The 14,804-nt window shown below is 55.9% G+C and overlaps 1 protein-coding gene across 1 annotated transcript; it reads left to right on the top strand.

Annotated features, from left to right (window-relative positions):
* The first annotated feature begins 6,511 nt into the window (after nucleotides 1–6,511).
* Nucleotides 6,512–14,068, top strand: LTO1 (LTO1 maturation factor of ABCE1). Its single transcript, XM_036326354.1, has 5 exons — nucleotides 6,512–6,702; nucleotides 7,944–8,049; nucleotides 9,066–9,136; nucleotides 12,435–12,552; nucleotides 12,749–14,068. Exons 1-5 carry the CDS (start codon nucleotides 6,653–6,655, stop codon nucleotides 12,815–12,817), a joined length of 414 nt encoding a protein of 137 aa, XP_036182247.1. The 5' UTR covers nucleotides 6,512–6,652; the 3' UTR covers nucleotides 12,818–14,068.
* Nucleotides 14,069–14,804: the final 736 nt, after the last annotated feature.

A 14,804-nucleotide genomic window follows, 5' to 3' on the forward strand; every position in this document is an offset into this window, starting at 1 on the left:
AACACGGTTGCCTCCCGCACTCACCCCGACCAGGGGATGGAGCCTGCAACTGGGGTACCTGCCCTTGGCCAGAATCGAACCCGCAACCCCTCAGTCCATGGATTGAACCCGCGAGCCCTCCGTCCGTCGATTGAACCCGCGAGTCCTCCGTCCGTGGATTGAACCCGCGAGCCCTCGGTCCGTGGATTGAACCCGTGACCCCTCAGCCGTGGATTGAACCCGCGAACCCTCCATCCGTGGATTGAACCCCCGAGCCCTCGGTCCGTGGATTGAACCCGCGACCCCTCAGTCCGTGGATTGAACCCCCGAGCCCTCGGTCCGTGGATTGAACCCGCGACCCCTCAGTCCGTGGATAGAACCCGCGAGCCCTCGGCCCGTGGGATTGAGCCCGCGACCCCTCAGTCCGTGGGATTGAGCCCGCGACCGCTCAGTCCATGGATTGAACCCGCGACCCCTCGTTCCGTGGATAGAACCCGCGACCACTCGGCCCGTGGGATTGAGCCCGCGACCCCTCGGCCCGTGGGATTGAGCCCGTGACCGCTCAGCCCGTGGATTGAACCCGCGAGCCCTCCGTCCGTGGATTGAACCCGCGAGACCTCCGTCCGTGGATTGAACCCCCGAGCCCTCCGTCCGTGGATTGAACCCGCGACCCCTCCGTCCGTGGATTGAACCCGTGACCCCTCAGCCGTGGATTGAACCCGCGAGACCTCCGTCCGTGGATTGAACCCCCGAGCCCTCCGTCCGTGGATTGAACCCGCGACCCCTCGGCCCGTGGGATTGAGCCCGCGACCCCTTGGCCCGCGGGATTGAACCCGCGAGCCTTCCGTCCATGGATTGAACCCGCGACCCCTCGGTCCGTGGATTGAACAAGTGAGCCCTCCGTCCGTGGACTGAACCCGCGAGCCCTCTGTCCGTGGATTGAACCCGCGACCTCTCGGTCCGTGGATTGAACCCGCGAGCCCTCCGTCCGCGGGCCGACGCCCCGACCACTGCGCCCACGCGGCCAGCGGGTCTGGCTTCTGGAGACCCTGCAGGAAGGCTCGCCCCGCGGCAGGGCTGCAGCGTCACCAGTTCTCAGCACGTTCCCGCTCCGCAGGAGGCTGCAAAGACACTTTTTGGCAAAGTTCTTCAAAGCCCCGTCATGGCGGTCAAATAGTCAGACACGGACAGGCAGGCAGATAGGCAGACGCGGGAAGCGTGGAGCTGCGGCTGGCGGGGGCAGCTGATGGTGGCCTCCAAGTCCGGGTAGTAGTCCTGGTGCCTGCGAGGTGGATGCGGAGACGGTCGCTGTCAGCGCGATCCATTGCCGCGTCGTCGTCACCGAGGTGGGCATTGCCGCGCATCCTCGTCCTCGTTGCGTGGTTACATCGTCTGTTCAAAGTAGTGATTCGCGGACAGGCAGACGTGGGAAGCGTGGAGCTGCGGCTGATCTGGCAGCGGATGGCGGCCTCCGAGCCCCGGTAGCGGGAGCCCGCTGGCGAGGTGGAGGTGGTGGTAGTCCGTCGCCTGTCCTCATCGCCGTCATTGCTGCCATGATCGTGGTCGTCATTGCCGTGCAGTCATCGTCCTCCTTGAGTAGTCATCATGGTGGGCAGCTAAGGAGAGGCCGCTGTGTGGTGCTCGGGGACACTGGGACGGGGACACTGGGACAGGGGTGGTGGTGGTGGCGCTGTGTGGTGCTGGGACGGTGGTGGTGGTGGGACGGGGACACTGGGACTGGGCGGTGGCGGTGGTGGTGGCGCTGGGATGGTGGCACTTGGACAGGGGCACTGGGACAGTGGTAGTGGTGGGATGGTGGCACTGAGACGGGGGTGGTGGTGGTGGCAGTGGCGGTGGCGAGGGTGGTGGCGCTGGGACGGGGGCAGTAGGATGGGGCACTGGCGGGGCCTCGGGGCTGTCCGTGGCGCTGTGAGGTGGCGGCGAGGCTGCATCCTGGCGGCTGGCTGTGGTGGGTGAGCGCCGGGTTCGCCCAAGCTCTGTTGACGTGGGTAACCATAGACACTCTCCACAAAGACTGTCCCTGTCATTCTTTTAAAAAAATTTTAGTTGGTTTTTAGAGCGAGTGGAAGGGAGGGGGAGGTAGAAAGAGAAACATCGGTGTGAGAAACACGGTTGCCTCCCGCACTCACCCCGACCAGGGGATGGAGCCTGCAACCGGGGTACGTGCCCTTCGCCAGAATCGAACCCTCAACTCCTCGGTTGAACCCGCGACCTCTCGGTCCGTGGGACTGAACACGCGAGCTCTCCGTCCGCGGGCCATCACCCCAACCACTGCACCCACCCAGCCAGGCAGGTCTGGCTTCTGGAGACCCTGCAGGAAGGCTCGCCCCTCGGTGGGGCTGCAGCGTCCCCAGTTGCTCAGCGCGTTCCCGCTCCGCAGGGGCTGGGGAAGAACGTATTTGGCAAAGTTCTTCAAAGCCCCGTCATGGCGGTCAAAATAGTCAGACACGGACAGGCAGTCGTAGGGAGCGTGGAGCTGCAGGCTGAGCTGAGGGTTGATGGCGGCCTCCGAGTCCGGGCAGTCGTTCTGCGAGATGTGGTGGACGTCCCTGTGGCTGTGGTCGTCATTCCGCCATCGTTGTTGCGTGGTCATCATGGTGGGCGGCTAAGGAGAGGCGGCTGCGTGGTGCTGGGATGGTCTCGGAGCAGGGCCTGGGGGAGGCGGTGGCAGAGGCCTGGGGGGCGGGGGTGTAGCAAAGGCTGCATCTGGGCGGCTGGCGGGGATGGGGACAGCCCCGGGTTTGTCCAAGCTCTGTTGTAGCAGAAAACCACGGCCACTCTCCACAAAGACTGTCACTTTCATTATTTCTAAAAATTTTCTTAATTGGGCTTTAGAGAGAGAGAGAGAGTGAGAGAGAGAGAGAGAGAGAGAGAGAGAGAGAGAGAGAGTGTGTGTGGGAGCGCTAGAAAGAGAAACGTCAATGTGAGAGACACGTTGATGGATTGCCTCTCGCACTCACCCCTACCAGGGATGGAGCCTGCCAGGCCTGCCACCCAGGTAGGAGCCCTTGACCGGAATCAAACCCAGGACCCTTTGGTCAGCAGGCCAACGCTCTATCCACTGAGCCAAACCGGCCAGGGTTGGCAACATTCTTCAAGGCCATGTCACTGCAGTCAAAGTAGTGAGACAGGGACAAGCAGACGTAAGAAGCGTGGACTCCAGGTTAATTTGCTGGTTGATGGCGTCTCCAAATCTGGATAGTAGTTCTGGCCCACTTGCGAGGTGGATGTGACGGTCCTCGCTGTCGCCACGGTCAGCATCGCTGTCATTGTCGTTGCCGTGGTCTTGGTCCTCGTGGTGTGGTCACGGTGGTGGGCGGCTAAGGAGTGATGGCTGCGTGGCGCGGGGACGGTGGTGGCTATGGCGGGGCCTTGGGGCTGTCCGAGGCCCTGTGAGGAGGTGGCGAAGGCTGCATCTGGGTGGCTGGCTGGGATAGGTGAGCGCCGGGTTCGTCCGAGCTCTGTTGAAGTGGGAAACCACGGCGACTCTCTGAGAAGACATTCACTTTCATTATTTTAAAAATATACTTAAAAAAATCCTCACCTGAGGATATCTTCCCATTGATTTTTAGAGAGAAGAAAATACAGAGAAATATCAATGAAGAGAAACACATCGATTGGCTGTCTCCTGCAAGAGCCCCGACCAGGGCCAGGGAGGAGCTCCCAACCAAAGTACACGCTCTTGACCGGAATCGAGCCTGGGGCCCTTCAGTCTGCAGGCTAGTCTATCCACTGAGCCAAAACAGCTAGTGCTAAAATATAGTTTTTAATCGACTTTTAGAGAGAGAGAGGAAGGGAGAGGGAACTAGAAAGAGAAACATCCATGTGAGAGAGAAACATCTATGGACCGCTCCCCATGCGCTCAAACCAGGGATCGAGCTGGCAACCTCGGCATGTGCCCTGATGGGGAGTCAGACCAACCTTTGGTGCGTGAGACGACGCCCAACCAACTGAACCACACGGGCCAGGGCTTACTTTCCTTGTTTTTAAAAACGTAATGGTGTAGCCCTGGTCCGTGAGGCTTGGTTGGTTAGAGCGGCCTCCGTGCACCGGGGGACCGCGGGGAGGTGCTATCGGTTTACCATTCGGTCACCGTAAACGGTTTCTAACTCCTGGCGTTTACAGATCGCGCTGCACTGGACACCACTGTACAAAAAACTGTCACTTTTCCCTGTTTTTTTTTCCTCGAGATGAAGTCCTAGACGTGGAATTACTAGGTCAAAGTTAAAGACATTTAAAACGCCCTTACTATCTTTCTACATCAAGACATTTAAAACGCCCTTACTATCTTTCTACATCGCCAGAATGAAAGGTGGCTTATAATTTATGCATCTGCGGGCAATGATAATATCTTTCCCTTCTAAAAAAGAATTTCCTCTTAACTATTGTAAAAGGTAATGGCAGCATCCTATTTTCCTTTCTATTGGCACTCCCGCGCCCACTCCTAAGGCGGTCCTTGCTTCCGGTGCTTTTCTGTGAATTAGGCCTGTTTTTTCCCCTGCGAGGATGCATTTATTTCTTATTCACTTGGACAAGTTCTTTATAAACCAGAAACAGTAAGCCATTAGTTATCATATTTATGACAAATGTATCCCCAGATTGTCCTTCGGTTTCTAATTTTATTACCACTTCTGAGGTGCAGAAGTTTGTATCTTCACAGTTTTTTCCTTTGTGATTTTCTCCCTGGCTTTTTATACATTACAAATGCATCTCCAGACTCACCTGAACGTTCCACTAGATTATTACATGTCCGTTTTTTTTTTTTTAAAAAAAGAAGTTAAGTCTTTAATTTGTCTGCAACTATTTTAATGAATGCTGTGAGATATAAATGGAACTGGACTTTTCCCAAACAGCTAATTTTTCCATTATCGTAACTGCTTCACATTTATTTTCCCTATTAGTTTGTGCTTCTTTTTATCATATATCATATGAGAATCCCTTTCTGGGCCATTCTACTCTATTTCATCCATCTGGTTTCTTCATGAACTAACGTGTTACAGTATTTTAATTGAAACTTTCTATTTTTCATATCTGGTATGGCAAGTTCTCCATATCATTCTTTTTTTAAAAAAAAATCGTAGTTATTCTTATCAGTTTATTCATCCAGATGACATTTAGAATTTTGACACATTTCCCCCAGATCATGTGGAATTTTGGCTGCAATTGTTCCCACCAAAGATCAGGGTGTGGCTGTAGTTTTCTTCACATAGATTCTGCTCAATTGTTATTCCTAAGCAATTTATTGTGACTATTGAGAGTGGATTTGCCCAGCCTCCATGCCCTGGCTACTACTAATTATTGTTAGAATAACAGAAAGCAAGTGATTTTTTTCTTTTTTCTTTTTGCTACTACCAATTCTGAGACTTTCTTAAACGCTTATTTTGGGGTCTCTAGACGGGCCATCACGCATACAAATAATGATACTTTGGTGTCTGTCTTCTTTCTGAGACTTCGGTGGCCTTCTTGCTGCTGTTCCCGCGTCACTGCTTCCCTGAGGCCTGCAGAGAGTGTTCAATGGGCCCGTGATGAAAGCCTACCTGCTTTAGGCTTATTTTTTCCCTTGAGAATGAATGCTTCCAGCACTCATGTCTATATTCCACTGATAGTCTGAAGCACCATTTAAAATGTGCTCAGAAAGTCTCTTTCCCGGAAACGACAAATGGGAGAAGTAAAACTAGATACTAATTTTTAAAGTGTGTGTGTGTGGTGGTGGTGGTGGTGGGTGCCTCTGGGTGCAGTGGGGGCGCCCGCTGCTCTCACACACCCTCCTGTACAACTGGATCTGGACTCTGCACGATTTATGAATTACTCTGCTTCTGCTTTAAAATCAAGCAACGGCAAGGGGAGGGGAAGGACACAAACATTTCTCTTTCCAGTTTTCAAATAACTTAAAGTTCGAGAGGGGATGCCAACATTTATGACTGCCTTTCCCAGCGAGTGTGAGGCCGGCCAGGCGGCTGCTCAGCCACGTCGCCAGGCAGCCTTGCGTTTCCGGAACCAAGGCTCGCAGACCCTGGGCTCCGGCTACAGTGGACCTGGTGGGGTCTGAGGTCCAACGTCCTGCTGTGAGTCGGGTCAGCGAGAGGTGGGAGGGGGCGGGAGGAGGGGGGGAGGGTCGGGTCCTGTGACCACCCAGAATGGCCCTTCCTGGAACTTTTCACCCCAACCCCCCGGGGCAGAGCCTGGCTTTCCCAGTTTCTTCCCAGTAATTCAGTCCCATCTGCTCGCTTTTGTAAAACCTAAAACACGTGCCACGCCCCCACCCCGCGGCGAGGTGGATGCTCCCTGCTGGGCCCTACAAGCCCATTGTGGAGCTGGGGGGCAGGGCTGCGGGAGCCGGGGGCGGGGCTGTGGGAGCCGAGGGCGGGGCTACGGGAGCCGGGGGCGGGGCTTCGTCCCTGCGCAGCACCGCCCCACGCCGCCCGACGCTGTCCCCGCGCACGCGTTCCATTCCCGCGCACGCGTTCCGGCCCCGCGCCGGCGCTGCTGGACCCTCTGGCGTGCCGTCCTTTCCCGGCCTGCCCCGCGCAACCGAACCCGGAAGTAGGGTTCGCCTACTCGGTAGAGGTGCGTCTGTGCCCGAGCCTCGCGCGGTGGTGGTAGCAGCGCCGGGTGGCGCAACCCGCGGGCAGGGGCTGGTCGGGCTGCCGCCATGGCCGGGGGCCAGGACCTGTTTGACGCTATCGTGATGGCGGACAACAGGTGGGTCCCCGTCCTATCGGGTCCGCTCTCAGCTACTGGGGTGCAGTGGCCGCTCGGGCCTGGTGTTCCGCGGGCGTGGGCCTTGGAGGAGCGCTCTGTGGCCCTAGAAGCAGCGGGCACGTGTGGGGCCGAGCTACGGTCGATTCTCCTTTACTCCTCGGCCGCTGGGGCGGGGCGGGCCCCACGTGCCCAGCTGCTCCTCCAAACCCGCCTCCGCGTGCGGGGCTGCCCCAGGCATCTGCTCGGTCTGTTGACTGCCTTCCTCCAGGAACGCCCCGTCCGCGGCTGGGACAGACCTCTGCCATCTGGGCACTGCCCCCTTCTCTTGTTCCTCCGTGGTAGGACATAAGGCAGCATTCATGGACGTGCTGATGAATGTGTCAGACGTCATCCCTGGCCCTCCAGAGCCTCCGGGGGCGCCTGGGGCTGTGACGAGGGGAGCTGTGAATTGCTTTGTGCCTCTGAGACGGCAATAGATGTCAATCAGTCGCTGCTGACTTTTATTTCGAGCTTATTGTGAATCTGACACTGACTGGAGCGTTGCAAACCCCCTGCCCCATTATCTGTTTTAGGAGATTGTGTTATTCGCCCCGCCTTACAGATGAGGCAGGGTCGCTGTCCAGGATCACACCACCAAAACAGGCCAGACCTACATACCCTGCCTCATTAGGGGCTCCGACAAGCACCTTTCCTCTTTGGTGACTGGGGGTTAAAGGGTGCCATTTCTGCTGTTGAGCCCTCAGAGTCAGAGCTGGAATTATACCCCAGGCCCCCGGGCGCTTGGTGGCGACCCAGTGGCATTTTCCTCTGCCAGTCTACTCCGATGTGGTGGGAAACCCTGTGTATTTCTCAGACCAGCGTCACCTAGGAGGTGTCGGAAAGCAGATTCCTAAGTCGTACCCCAGACTCAGTGAATATTGGGGCGAGGCTCTTGCATTGGCATCTTTGGAGTCTCCCTGCGTGTGCCTGGTGTTCCGCCAGGCGTGGGACTCACTGACGAGGCCACGCTCCCCATCGCAGAAGGGGCCAGTTGGGCTTCAGGAGGTCCAGTGACTTGCCCGAGGACAGATGTAGGAAGGGGTACAGCGGGGATTGGAAGCTAAGCCTTCTGACTTAAAGTCTGCACTTTATCTACTATTCTCTGCGTTGTCTTGCTGGGTCTGGGCATTGTGGGAGAGAAGTGTTTCCAGGAAAAATGCCCTCTCTCCTGTTTGCTCAAACCCGCTTCTCCTCTGTCGCAGGTTCCACGGGGAAGGCTACCAGGAAGGCTATGAAGAAGGCAGTAGTTTGGGCGTGATTGAAGGAAGACAGCATGGCACAGTGTACGGAGCAAAAATTGGGTCTGAGGTAAGTGGCCGTCCCCACGCAGCCCTGGGTCCTGCTCACGGACCGTTGGGAGCTTACTTTGATGATCAGTCTGATCGAGCCAGCACCTCAGGCCTCTTACCATGGCCCTGGCGAGGCAGCATGTTGTGGAGAAGTATTCTTAGCACAGAACCGGCAGCGCACATTGCTGACGGAGATAATGCGGTGCGCGCGCGGCTGGGGAGCGAGAAGAGCAGTCCGCAGCCACCTGCGTGGCCGGCGAGGGTCCCGGTGCCACCTCGTGTCTTTAGCCAGCTGAGTCCTCACTCAGAAAAACTGCTCTGTGTCGTGTGGGAACTTCATTTTCATTGAGGTGGGAACGCCATGGTTTTCCTTCTCTTTACCCTTCGTCCTACATTGGCCCTCACAGACGTCTGGTCCTGAATGCTAAGTCGAGGCAGCCATGACCGTGAGGTAGATATCTGCGGCTGCAGAAAGAGTCAGCACAAAACATACGGACTGAGGTCAGCAAACATTGGTTCTCACCAGCTTCTGAGGGTCAGCAGGCCAGGAGCAGCTGAGCTGGGTGCTCATGGCTCAGGGTCTCCTGATGACGGTGCCAGACCAGCCAGGGCTCCACTGGGGCAGGAGGAGCCACTTGTGAGATGGCTCGCACGGCAGCTGTTCTCGCCTGTGGGTCTGCCATAATGTCCTCGTGACCTTGAGTGAGTGAGTGATTCAAAACAGCAAGGTACAGGTGACGTTGTCTGTGTGTCTAGCCTCAGAAGTCATGTGTGCCCTTTCCTCCAGGTTCTGGTTATACTGGCCACCCTGGTGCAGTCGGAGGGGGTGGGGTCCGTGGGCCCAGCTTGGAGACTGGCTGCCCCACTGATGACTTGACCTGACTCCCCCTCCGGATGCTCGACACCTAATTCCAGAATAGCAATACAAGAAGCACCCCTGCCCTCCGCCCCCCTCTTGTTTAGAGGGCTTGATCATGAAATCGAGTGTAGCCAGTTGCGTATTAATTTTACTCTTAAATATTTGTGAATTCGCAGATCGGCTGCTACCAAGGGTTTGCGTTTGCTTGGAGATGTCTCCTGCACAGCCGTGCAACTGAGGAAGACAGGTAAGTTCGAGACTCCTTTCTTTTCCAGTGTATGGACCAGGAGTTCTGGTTCCGTAGCTTGCTATGACCTTGGGCACTTACTGTCTCAGTCTTCTCATCTGCAAAATGGAGGAAATAATCAGGCCAAACTTGAATGTTGTTGTGAAATTAATAGGGAATAGTATGGTGATTCTCCTTTATCTGCAGTTTCAGTCATCTGTCGTCTGAAAATATTAAATGGAAAGTCCCAGAAGTAAACAGCTCACAAGTTTTAATTGTGCGCCATGGTGAGTGGTGTGACGACACCTCATGCCGTTCCGCCCTGTTCCACCCGGGACACAGATGGTCCCCGTGTCCGGCGAATCCACGCCGCAGACACTGCCTGCGGGTTAGTCACTTAGCCGCCTCGGTGATCAGATCGACTGTCCTGACATCGCAGTGCTTGTGTCAGGCCCCCCTTACTTTACTTCATCAGGGCCCCAAAGTGCAAGAGTGGTGGTGCCGGCAATCAGGGTACGCCATGGAGAAGCCATAAGTGTGTTCTGTAAGTGAGGAGGTGTGTGTGTGTGTAGGAAGAACCAATATATGTAGCATCGGGTACTATCCGTGGTTTCAGGCGTCCACTGGGGGTCTTGGACTGTATCCCCGAGGTCAGGGGAGATTACCGTAATAGACAGTCCTGGGCACATGTTCAGTGTCTGATGAACACCAGTTGTTACTCCTTCCCAGGAGTTCTCACGCCCCCGGCTTTTCATGGCGTCACTCAGAGCAGTGGTGGCCTTCGGATACCCTGCCAGTAAAATAATGTTGAAGCTGATTATATCCTCTCCCTCACCTGTACCTGGATGTCTAACAAAGCACAGTAGTCACGGTACGACTAGGGCTCGGAAGTGGCGGCTTCACTGTCACCAGTTTTTTAACGTAGCCAACCAGATCCAATGAGATAGGCGTTCAGTGTGTAACAGGCGTCTGCACTTGGAAGCACCATGCTGTTGGCTGTCACGGGCATTTTAAACTGTTCTCACGGTGTGACCCGAAGCATCTGTCTTCATTCCGATGCCTGGCGGCCTTGCCTGGCCTGGGAGGGGCGTGAGGAGAGTGGGTGACAGCGCAGGGAAGGTGGCATTCCCGTCTCCGTGACTTGTCGTAGGTGAGATATTTTGAGTTTCTGGAGCTTGGCCCCCCCTGTATTCGGATGTAAGAACAGGATGCTTTTGGCTGAGTGGTTGGTTCTAAGTTGCTTGCCTTCTGGCTTGTCTGCTCACCAGCCATCCATTTGCATGGAGAGCTGGAAACTGACCAGGTCCTGGCGCCTCTGCAGGGATTTTCCCCTGAGGAGTCAGCGGGAGCGCAGGGGGGCTGGTGATCTGGTTGGAACAGTGGCTGGCAGCCTGGGGCACCACTGGGTGGCAGTCACAGCTGAGCTTGGCTCTCCACTCTGATCCATGAAGGGACGAGGGGAGGTGCGTTCCTGGAGTTCTCCACGAGTCTCCCCAGTGCCAGGTCTGCTGGCGGGTGGAGGCATGTTGCTCTGGACCCACACCCAGGGCTCCAATCTTTGCCCAGAGCAGGGGTTCCCTGTGCCTAGTCTGTCAGAGAGCAGGAACCGCAGCTTTGGCACCAGCAGGCGGATGTCCGCAGCCCACCTTGCGGCCGCCCCCACCCTGCCAGCAGTGCCTGAGGGTCTCAGAAGCATAACCTAGAGGCCTCTATTTCAGTGCCCTGGCCGGGGGAATTGCTGGTGGAACGGCTGGGAGCTTTTGGCTCTTGTAGGTCAGTATAATTTTGAAAAAATGGTAGAAAGCTGATAGAGGATCTTCTGCTTCTTTATGTCCCAAATGAGGGCGCTGAGAGAGAAACACCTGCGTCCGCATCAGCACGCAGTGGAACTGGGCTCTTTACAACAGAGGAGCCACGGATGGCAGTACACGTATCTCAGACTGAGGATGGTGCTTTACGCCTGGCGGCCGTAGCTCTTCCATAAACTTGGAGCTGCTGTTTTGCCCCTGTTAGCAGCCTGGGGAAGCCTCACACAGACCGACGCTGGGCCAAGGCTGAGCTGGGGCGGCTGTGAGCGGTCCACGCCCTCCTGGCACACACTGACGTGGCTGGGTGTGTTCGGAGCAGTGTCACTGACCAGGGAAGAATAAGTCGCTGCTTGCAAAGTTGGAAATGGTGGTGTTCTTCGTCATGTTCAAATACGACTGTTTCCCACATGCTGGCCTCTGCCTGCGATCTCCCTGGAAACCAAGTACTTTGTTGCTTTAATTAACTTGCTTTGACCTTTCACCTGCTGCACTTTCTCAGAGAGGTGGCCACCATGGTCCTGGTCCAGAGATTTGCTTGGCAGACGCCCTCACACCTGTGTCTAAAGCCAGCGATACAGCAGGCATGCAGGAGGTCTTGGTTGCTTCGAATTGCTGTTGATTCACCTCCAGGATAAATTCTTTGAAATTCCCATTAATCAAATACTAGCATACTCTTGACACGCAGATGCTCAGGTGTGGTCCCGGGGCGGTGCCCGTCAGGATCCCTTGTGGCACGTTACCCAGATGCACACACTTAGGACTTCTCACCCTGAGCTTCCCCAGGTGGGGCCCGGCCTCCAGGGTCTGGTGGAAGCGAGGACACTAAACTTACTGAGCACCTACTCTGTACTAGGCTCTGCATTTTCCGTAGATTATCTGTGGCCTTGAAAGCCGGTAGGGTCACTGCGAGCGCCCCGTTTTACCAATGAGGACACGAGGCTCAGGGTTAAGTAACTGAGCTCCTTGGAGCGGCTGCTCAGGGCTGCTCTTCCTGCAGAACCACCCGCCGCCCAGAGCTCTGTCTTCCTGGGAACGGGAGCTGGACTCACACACCAGACACCGCGCCTGCCCTTTGCAGGGAGGGGCTTGCTGGTTTGCCTGCCACTGAACTCTGGGAGGGAGGTGTCTAGGTCCCAGAAACCCCCCAGGTCCAGAGCAGGCTCCATCGTGCCGGCGCTCTGTCCTGCCCGGTTTGATCTGTCCACGTCTCTGACCTAAGGAAGCAGCGGTCGGGTGCTTGTTGGGGGCTGTCCCAGTCCCCCGGCTCCACGCCCGGGATGGAGGTATATCTGTCCGCTCAGTGCACTTGATGTGGAGGCGTGGGAGTGGGCGAGAGCACGTTGCTAGGTAAACAAATATTGTTTAGTGTAATAAGAAAGTGAATCATCCAGCTTCTGAACTCAGCCCATTAGCACGCCTGTTACTTTTAAGTGAGTGATGGCCGTAGTTGTTACACAATCTGAGCCTGTTGTGTACAAAGGACTAAAAGTCTTTATCTCTGTACTTTACAGCAAAAAGATGAAGGTCTTAGAATCCTTGATCAGCATGATTCAGAAGTTCCCTTACGGTGACCCTACTTACGCCAACCTTCACGAAGACTTAGGCAGAATTAGAGGGAAATTTAAACAGGTTTGTCCACCGTGTGTTACTTTGGGGCAGGAGCAGCGCAGGCCCTGGGGGCTGTTTGGACCGATGAGGGGTCGGTGTGGACTTGGGTGAGGGCCCGTGACGGAGACAGAAGTTGCAGCAAGAGGTAGTCATGCTCCAATTGTGAGTCAAAATACACAAGATTATAAAAACCCTCTCTTCTCTTTTGTGTTTTCAGCTTTGTTCATTACTAAACGTTCAGCCGGACTTTAAAATCAGTGCGGAAGGTTCTGGACTTTCATTTTGAGGATGACAGATGAACAAAGATGAAACACGAAGGAACAGATGTCCGTATGCTAAGTGCTTAAAACTGATGAAAGGAAAACAATGATGGGGCATTCATTGTTCTCGAGGGAGGGTTCCTCCCTGAACCTGCCTGTGTCGCCTCGGTGCCCCCGCAGCCTGCACAGGCCTGAGCCCGTCTGCCCTGTAGTCTGAGCGAGGCCCTGGTGGAGCCCTCATGTCTGCCTGGAGTTGGCTTGGCCTCACTGGTCCTGCCCGGCGGGCGGGCCCTGCTGCTTCTAGACCCAGCGGGTTCCCCAGGCTGGACTTGGCGCTCAGGAACCGTTTGACAGAAACGAGAGCCTAGGGTTGCCATGTAGTAAGTGCACGGGAAGTGGTGACGTGTGCGGCAACATTTACTGAACCTTCGGCCGGGCCAGCACTGTGTGGCGTGCCTCCCTGTTGCATTTGGTCCCTTCTTTAGCCCGCCAGGTAGGTCATTCCGTTTTCCAGGTGAGGGGCTGAGACCTGTGGAGCCGGGCCGAGAGGAGAGGCCAGCGGGACTTCGGAGCCGGACGTGCTAGGTGTTGCAGGTGGGGCGGGGCTTTGCAGCATTAAAAGCGGTTAAGGGGGAGCGTGTTAAATGAGACGAAATGATGGGCTACGCTGTGTGGGAGACACTGAGGTCCTTTGGGTCGGAGTCCTTCTGTTTGTCTCACATAGAGGGTATCGTGCACAGGGAGAGGCCGGGCCAGTCCTCCCTGAGCTGAACGGTTCTCCACGTTTCTCTGTGCTTCGTGTGTGTGTCCTCCCCCCCCCCCCCGCCCCACGTGCCCAGGCAGATGACATGCCATTCCCATCTGCTCCTGTTGGAGGGAGTACCTCTGAAGCTGGGAGTACGATGAATGAAAAGGTGACCAGGAGTCTGCTCCAGTCTTACAGTCCATCCACAACGTCTTGTGAACTCTACTTCTGGGCGTGGGGACCGGGGGCCGGGAGTCCCTGCGGGGCTGACCAGCATTTTCTTCCCACTTTGTGCCCTGGCCGAGTGCTGACAGAGAGGGGGCGGGGAGGGGGAGGCAGACCTGCAGTGCTGCCCTGGCACTGCCTTCTGCTGGTCCTTGGAGCGCACACCCCACCAGGTCTCTCCAGGTGGTGGGAGTCAGGGTTTCTGCCGCTTTCCTTGGTGGATTTTGTGTCTTCTGTTATCTGCTTTTATAATGTATTATTTTTACAATTGGAGGAAAAAAAATAAACAGTGTATTTTAAAGCAAAAGGCCGTCTGGGACTATTTATAACTCGACATCCAGCCAGTACTTCCTGAGGTACTGGGGTCTAGGTACAGAGGAAGGCGCAGCGGGTCAGCCCGTGCAGCGTTCTGCCCACCTGTTTCATCGGCACATGGAGAAACTATTACTGGGCAAGAATGGTGCCCATGATGCTCAGGCAACGGTCAGTTCCCCGTGACCCCGCCCCGGCCGCCTGTCAGCAGTTATACTCGTCCCTCCTGCCCACGTCCCTCCTCTCCCTCCCCCTCAAGCTCAGCCTCTCCCATCCAGGTGTTCGTGTGAGTGTGGGCAGCCACTTCTCTGTTCCCATCACACGGGCTGAGCTGCCTCAGCGATCCTCAGGGTCTCCAGACACTGGACTTGATTGCCTGCCTAGCCACTTCTTGGAGAGCTAGACCGAGTTTCTAGGAACCCTTGTCGCTGGTCAGGGGTAAGCACGCCCCTCTTCTGGCCTCCCGTGTCCTGTGATCAGTCATACCAGCTCAGTGACTCAGCCCCCCGGTCGCAGACCAATTCCTCTCTTCATTTATTAAGGACCTGAATGACTGGAAATTGGGAGGTCCTGGCCTGTTAATCATAGTGTTTGATATCTCTTAATTACAGTGGTGTTCTCAGGGTCGTGTTGAGGTCACATGAAAACTCACAAAGCGAGTTGTGCGATGGTCACCTCCTCCAGGAAGCCGTCCCTGCCCTCTTCCCACTCCCTCATTCCCCAGCTCCGTG

This window comes from Myotis myotis, unplaced genomic scaffold (assembly GCF_014108235.1).
Source record: "Myotis myotis isolate mMyoMyo1 unplaced genomic scaffold, mMyoMyo1.p scaffold_m19_p_10, whole genome shotgun sequence".
In the NCBI taxonomy this organism is placed as follows: domain Eukaryota; kingdom Metazoa; phylum Chordata; class Mammalia; order Chiroptera; family Vespertilionidae; genus Myotis; species Myotis myotis.

What these genes read in the sequence shown, in the direction of transcription:
- LTO1 (XM_036326354.1), top strand. Translation starts at nt 6,653, where the DNA reads ATGGCCGGGGGCCAGGACCTGTTTGACGCTATCGTGATGGCGGACAAC. An exon ending in CGTGCAACTGAGGAAGACAG is followed by an intron (nt 9,137 to 12,434) that starts GTAAGTTCGAGA and finishes TGTACTTTACAG; the next exon opens with CAAAAAGATGAAGGTCTTAG. An exon ending in TTAGAGGGAAATTTAAACAG is followed by an intron (nt 12,553 to 12,748) that starts GTTTGTCCACCG and finishes TTGTGTTTTCAG; the next exon opens with CTTTGTTCATTACTAAACGT.